The 7,331-nt window shown below is 36.1% G+C and overlaps 1 protein-coding gene across 1 annotated transcript; it reads left to right on the top strand.

Annotated features, from left to right (window-relative positions):
- Positions 1–2,074: 2,074 nt before the first annotated feature.
- On the top strand, positions 2,075–3,749 carry LOC137735553 (protein DETOXIFICATION 49-like). Its single transcript, XM_068474981.1, has 2 exons — positions 2,075–2,212; positions 2,337–3,749. The coding sequence occupies exons 1-2, from the start codon at positions 2,075–2,077 to the stop codon at positions 3,747–3,749; spliced, it is 1,551 nt and encodes a 516-aa protein (XP_068331082.1).
- The last annotated feature ends 3,582 nt before the right edge of the window (positions 3,750–7,331 follow it).

The raw sequence follows: 7,331 nt of genomic DNA, 5'->3' as shown, positions 1-7,331 counted from the left end.
GTGGGCATCCTGGTAGAAGTCGGGGATGAAGGCATTGCCCAATGGGATCCTGCGGTACATGACAATGAACCTGGACTTGCTGTACTTGTTCCCAACTTTGTTTGGGTTATCAACAGAGAAAAGCATGGGAATGTTAAAGGAGAGGAAGACGGAGGTAGGGTTTTGGATGCAGTCGGCGGTCAGGGTGGGTTTGGGGGAGTTGATGCCCATGTACTGGATGCCAACTTGCTGGAGACGAACTACGACTTCTTTGGCTTCACGGCGATGACGAGGAGGGTTAGGAAGGACAAGAGTAAGGGCTGGTTTGTTATTGCTATGCTTTGAAAAAAAAAAAAAAATGTTTCTGCTGTGCTGTGAGAATAAGCTCATTTTTGCTGCTTCATGTTTTCAGCTTAATTTCACCCAAAACTGTGAAAATAATCTATTTTTAAATATTTACCAAATACTTTTAATTATGAGCTCAGCTTTTTTTAATACCCAATTTTTTTTATAAAAACACATAAGTACCAAACCAGTACTAAGAAGAGGCGGCAACAACAGCAACCCTTGAAGGAATTGCTTAATTTATTTTATTTATTTTAATTGTTTATCTTTTATTTTTAAAATTAATTTTTAAAATTTAAAATTGTTTAATTGTCCATGTGGAGCCACAGTGACGCGTGGATATCCAGTTATCATTCACATGGGAGGCACGCCATGTTTCAACAAAGTTACTAACGATCAACCTAACGGAAGTATGAATTTGAGAAAAAAAACATAACTTTAGACATAAGACTTGGATGAAAAAAAAACTTGAGGTATAAAAGTTTGAAAACCACAATATTTTAGGATAATAAAGTGATAATCACCCGAAAATACATATAACAACAACAAAAAAGTATTCGAACATTATCACTTTTACAGGTGCAAACACTTCTTTTTAAGAATAATATTTCCACGTGCATAACATTTATTAAGTGTAGTGTTGACTGCGTCTCTTTTTGTCATACAAGATTAATTGTTTCCAAACCATTTCTACAATCGGAATGAGACTTGCTCATTGTTTTAATTAACTATGTATCATGGTTGTTGCTATTTTAAATTGGCGTGACTCGAATAAAATAATTGTATTGAGAAAACTCATTATGGCTCCTTATCACAAAACAAACAAGAACTCGCGACCGCTTAAAAACGAATCTTTTAAAATATGAAAACCTACAATTTTAAATAATACATTTATAATTTAAATGAAAAACTCATACATTTTCTGTTTAAGAGAACAATGATAAAATATTAAGTCATTGATTTCATCATTTGAATTTTACATACATGAATATGAATTTTTAAGTAATCAAATTATGTCAAATAAGAAAGGATTTTCAAATTTGATATTAGGTATTGATTTGGAAACATTCTGTCCATGATTTATTGGTTTCAAATATATGACATTTATTGGCCAATGGAAAAAAAAATCTCCAGACACAAAATTTATTTAGTTTGACCCAATGGTAAGAACATCAAAGTTTTTCCTTACTTTATAATTTACTTAGTTTGACCCAATGAGTTAACAACTTTTAATGCATTTGGTCTAAATTAAAGAGGTGTTAATTTGTCCTAGTATTCTAATCCTCACTTTTATCTCATTCTCAGAGTTATGTGGGTTCATGAATTTTTGGCATTCGGAGAGACTGCCAGTTTGTCACCAACGTTAAAGTGTCAAATCTGATGTAAAGCAAGATTGGCTTTCAGCCTTGTGAGAAATCCAAAGACAAAACCCTCATATAAAATGACAAACCACTCGCATGGCCACCTCTTCCCCTTTTCTTATCTTCCTCACACTCGTCAATCCCTCACTAGCAAACCCTAACTAACTCTTCAAGACAAAGACAAAACCGATCACTTACAATGAAAAGCCATGCCTATATGTTTGTCCAATCTATTTGTTATTGCCATTGTAGTGAGATAACTGTATAAAGATTTCTGAGTGCTAGGAAAATTAACCATCTTTCTCTCCTTAGTTTGAGTCCCGCTCCATTTCATCAATTTAGTCATTGAGATCTACACAAAAATTTCAATCTTGTTTAGCCAATTTGAGATGAGGTATAACAAGATTGGTGAAGCTACCTCACATATATATTTTTTGCTTTTGTCCAAGCTATTCGACCACCCCATCAATGACGATGAAGAAGATGGACAAGATTCTCAGCATCGGCCATCCACCATTTCTTCAATGGTAAGTTTTATGAAACGCTTTTGTTTTTTTTTCATACCATATTTGCATGTATGTATTTTTTTTTTTTTTTTTTTTTGTGCATCTGAATTATATTCATTATTTTTTGTTCAATTGATTTGAATAGGTTCTTGAAGAGATCAAGCAGTTATACAACATAGCTCTGCCAATGATTTTGACTGGCCTCATGGTGTATGCAAAATCAGCGATTTCAATGTTCTTTTTGGGAAAATCGGGAAAAGGGGAATTAGCAGGAGGGAGCCTAGCCATTAGTGTGGCCAACATTAGTGGTTACTCGGTTATTGCCGGCCTCGCTTCAGGCATGGAAGGGATCTCATCACAGGCATTTGGAGCCCAACAATGGCCTCTCATGTCTCACATCCTCCAACGCACTATCACCATCCTCATCCTCACCTCTATCCCCATTTCCATCTTGTGGTTCCATTGTGAGCCGTTACTTATCTTTTCGGGCCAAAACCCAACAATCTCATCCACGGCCACAACCTACCTCACCTTCTCTATCCCAACTTTATTTTTCCAATCTATCATAAATCCCCTCAGAATCCACCTTAGAACCCAAAGCATCACATTCCCTTTAATGCTTAGTGCTGCAGTGGCCCTTGTGATTCACACCCCTGCCAGCTATATGCTTGCATGGCATTTTGGCTTAGGCATTCAGGGTGTTGCCCTTGCTGAAACCTTAACCGACATGAGCTGTCTCATAACTCTTATACTATACTTGTGTGTTTCAAATATCAGCACAAACACATGGCAATGGTGGTCCATCCGATGTTGCTTCAATGGCTGGAGCCAAATTATACGTCAAGCAGTCCCAAGTTGTGTTTCTGTGTGCTTAGAGTGGTGGTGGTATGAGATTATGATTATCCTATCAGGGCTTCTCAGTAATGCAGCTGAAGCTATGTCTACCATGGGAATTATAATTCAGGCCACCGCGTTGGTCTACCAATTCCCCTATGCATTAAGTCAAGCTGTTTCGACTCGGGTGGGGAATGAGATAGGCGCCAACTATCCAAAACAAGCTAAGCAATCATCGTTTATTGCATTGTATTTTTCCATTCTCACAGGGCTTATAATATCCACTTTCTTGCTCACAATGCATAATGTTTGGGGGGAAATCTTCACGGCCGATCGAGCGGTTATATCACTGACTGCTTCTGTGTTGCCTGTGGTAGGGTTGTGTGAGCTTGGGAACTGCCCTCAAACCACTGTTTGTGGTGTGTTGAAAGGTAGTGCGAGGCCAATGTTGGGTGTGATTATCAACTTTGGTGCTTTCTACGTTGTTGGGTTACCTATGGCATTTTTAATGGCATTTGTGATGCATTTAGGCTTGTTGGGCCTATGGTTGGGCCTTCTAGCAGCCCAAATGGTTTGCTTTGTTGCGATGGTTATTGTGTTGATCAGGACTGACTGGGTGGCACTAGTGGAGAGATCTAGAGAGCTCACTAGTGCTGGTGTGGAGGAGATTTTAGCGAACGAATTCTATGAGGACTTGGTATATGCTATTATGCTAGTTAATTAGGAAATCAACATATCTATCGATCGACTTGTCTTTGTCTCTTGTTTTCTTTCTTAATAAAGCTTAACCTTTTTTAAGGTTACGTTTATGTTTAAATAAAATAATTTTTTTCTTTATTATATTTGTATATTGTGTGCAAGCAAGTACCAAAAACGAATTGTACAGCCTCTCTTGGACCCCATCAAGTTGAAGCTTTTCCGGCCTTCATTTTGGTCTTTCAAAACCTTAACAACTAAAAAGAGAAAATACATGAAGAATTTTCTCCTGTTAGACAATCAGAAAAATTATATCACAACCAAATAGTAATAACAGGTAAACCAACTTTTTAGATCATATTTGCAAATTATGTGATATTTCACCAATAAAAAAATACATGTTAAACAACACTTAAGTAATAACTGTTAAACAATAATTTAATATTAATCTAATTAAACAATATTATTAAAGATATGTGGTTTTTTTATCTATAATTTATAAGTCAAAGTACAAGTGTTAATATAACTGCTAAATAATAATTTAATATTAGTCTTATTTCTAAAAAATAAAAGACTTTCACTTTGTCAGAGAGAGAGAGAGAGAAATGTTTTGGTAGATAAAAGTTATTGTAAAACGTGTAAGGTTCGGTTTGCTTCTCTTTAGAAACTCACTACATGATTGTCGTCATGGGTCAAAATATTGTCTATTAATGTGGGTCCTACAATATGTGAGTCATAAGCGGCATCTTATCCTGTAATGGGTCCCATAAACCTCACCATGCAACCGACGACATAATTTGTTCTACCTTAAATCTCGCGCAAGCTTTTTCAAAACTTGAGTTGCGACAAGGGCAAGCTATTGGCATAATTAAAAATATAACAAAGTGGATGCAAATCTTTGCCATATTCTACCATGAGTAGAATTATTTGTACACCTATTTTTACTTTCTATACATCTTTGTCAATTTTTATCAATTGATATTTTTCAATTCATTTTATCTGATAGTCGAAAATTGAGAGAAGTGTGAGAGGTAAAAATGAGTCTCTTTTAGATAGTTTTCTAATTGTATTGTAATACTAAAGGGGAATACTTACCTTACTTAAATAAATACACAATGAGATGAGAAATCACACATCATAATTCACTCAATTCTTTCTACTTCTTGCGGCACCCTCTCTTTCAATCTCTCTATAGTTCTTCAATTAAATAGACTTATAACATATTACCAGCACGCTCTTGACACTACGTTAAAAAGAGTTTGTTCATCTTTATTCAGGGAAGTATTGCGTTTCAATCATTGTTATTATGATTAACTTTTTATTTATTATATTAGTATGCTTATATTGATTATACTTGGTTTTTCCTATACTGAACGTGATACAACACATCGGACCCGAAATTCCCAATTTTCAATAAGGATCTCCTATAAATTCAAAGGTTTTATTTCGTTTTCAACCAATTAGGTTCTTCCAATACACATACAAGATATTTTATAAACCCTTAGTTGTATGGAGACATTCCCAATGATGCATGAACCCCATGCTATTATTTCATAGTTTTACTATTATATATATATATATATATATATATATATATATATATATATATTGCATATTCTAATAGGGAATTGTTATTAGCACTCAAAAAATCTCATTTGGCACTCCAAACTTTCTATAATTAGAAAGAAAAATACACTTGTAAGGAGTGTCAAATGAGATTTTTGGAGTGCTTATAACAATTCTCATTTCAATATATATATATATATATATATATAAGTATGTTAATGCACACGCAATTAATATTTCATATATTTGATTTTGCAATATGTGTTATATTTTTATGAAATTGTTATGTGGAATTATGTGAGTCAAAGAAACCAAAAGAAAATAGAAGCACAAATTAGGGTTCTAAAAACTCAGGAAAATGAGAAAAACAAAAAAGGGAAATCGTGGTCGAGCCGCGGCCTGAAGTCACACTGCCACGCCGCATCTGAGTCTATGTAGAGTTGAAAGTAAGGATGGGCAAAATACCCATGGGTTTGGGTAACCGCGGTTATCCGCCTATTTAAAGTTTACGATTACGATTATGAGTAACCGTTTAGACGAACAAACGGTTTTGGGTATAACCGTTTATCTGTGAAATTTAAATGGACGGTTATGTGTATTATGCGCGGTTATAACGGGTATCCATCGGTTATAGGTATTACCCGCGGTTATAACAGATATCCATTTACCGATTTAATTTAATATATGTAAAATTAAAAACTCTAAATTTTCAATCTCTCCGCCAGACTCAGAGTCTCAAACGCCTCATCCCCCTCTCATCTCTTCTCCATCTCCGCCCTCTCTCTCATCTCCGCCTCTCATCTATCTCTCCTCGCTGCCTTCCTCCCATTGGCCTTGCCCTAATTTCTGCTGCTCGTCCATGGTCGCCTCCATATCAAATACAAAGAGAGAAAAAGTTGTAGAGAGAGAAGATTAACAATTGGAAATTGATTTAATATTTTTTGTGTGGGAATTATGTGCATTATTATTATTTTTTTTAAAATTGGAAATTTTAACGTTTTTTTTATTTAAAATTCTGGAGTTTGCAGGGAGAAAAATGAAAGAGGAAGCAGCGCAGTGAGCGTTCGTTTTTATAGCGAAGGAGAGAGGGGGATAGTGAGAGAGGAAGGTCGAATAGGAAAGTTCCGGAAAGTACCCGACCCGATTATTTGGAGCCCTACACTGCCATTCCCGATGTTTGCTGGGTGTAACAGAAAAATATCGTTTCTAAACTATTATTTCAATTATTGGAATTGTATGAGGACTTAAATGATTAAAATAAAGAAATTCATGCTAAAATGTATCTATAACGATGTTTAATTGTTAAAAAAATGAAAATTATGACAAAATTTTCTTTTGTAATTTTCAAGTTGTTAAAAAAAAAAACATGTAAACGGGTGAAAAAGGGGTAAATGGGTAAAAAAAAGGATAAACGGGTTCAAAAATGGGTAAGTAGGTAAATGATTATGGTTAAATAGGTAAACAGTTATGGTTAAATGGGTACACAGTTATGGGTATGGTTAACCTTTTATAAACGGCGGTTATAGGTATGGGTATAACCGTTTATACGGGTATAAATATAAACTGTTATGGGTAAATAACTGCGGTTACCCACCCGCCATAACTGTTGCCCATCTCTACTCGAAAGCTCTGTCACATGCACAAAACAACGCCATTGGCGTCTGGACCCAAACATCAACCCTCTAACCTGCTGCGTGCAAGACCAGCCCATTTTGGGCCTCCCTTCTCTGCTGGACTGGCCTGTTCAACTGATCCACTCGTTGGGCCCTTTATCTAACCAAGCTTGAAACTTGCTGCTGGCTGTTCCCCTCGGCCCGTGCTCTGCTGCAGCCTGTAAACGCACATTGGGCTTGTTTGTCTCGGCCCATGACACTGCAACAAGCCTGCAGCAGCCCGCCCGAGCCCAACAGCGTGAAGTTTTTGCTACAGAGCCTTGTTTACCATGCAATACATACTTGCTGGGCTGCTACATTTTCTCGGCTTAATATTAATTTTTGGCTTCATAGCTTAGTAGCCGCACCAAATTATGGGCTGTCATTGGCTC

The sequence above is a fragment of the Pyrus communis genome, chromosome 1 (genome assembly GCF_963583255.1).
Source record: "Pyrus communis chromosome 1, drPyrComm1.1, whole genome shotgun sequence".
NCBI classification, from domain to species: domain Eukaryota; kingdom Viridiplantae; phylum Streptophyta; class Magnoliopsida; order Rosales; family Rosaceae; genus Pyrus; species Pyrus communis.
Note: the sequence above shows the minus strand (reverse complement) of the source record. Positions and strands in the feature narration are given on the sequence as shown.

What these genes read in the sequence shown, in the direction of transcription:
- LOC137735553 (XM_068474981.1), top strand. Translation starts at nt 2,075, where the DNA reads ATGAGGTATAACAAGATTGGTGAAGCTACCTCACATATATATTTTTTG. An exon ending in CATCCACCATTTCTTCAATG is followed by an intron (nt 2,213 to 2,336) that starts GTAAGTTTTATG and finishes TGATTTGAATAG; the next exon opens with GTTCTTGAAGAGATCAAGCA.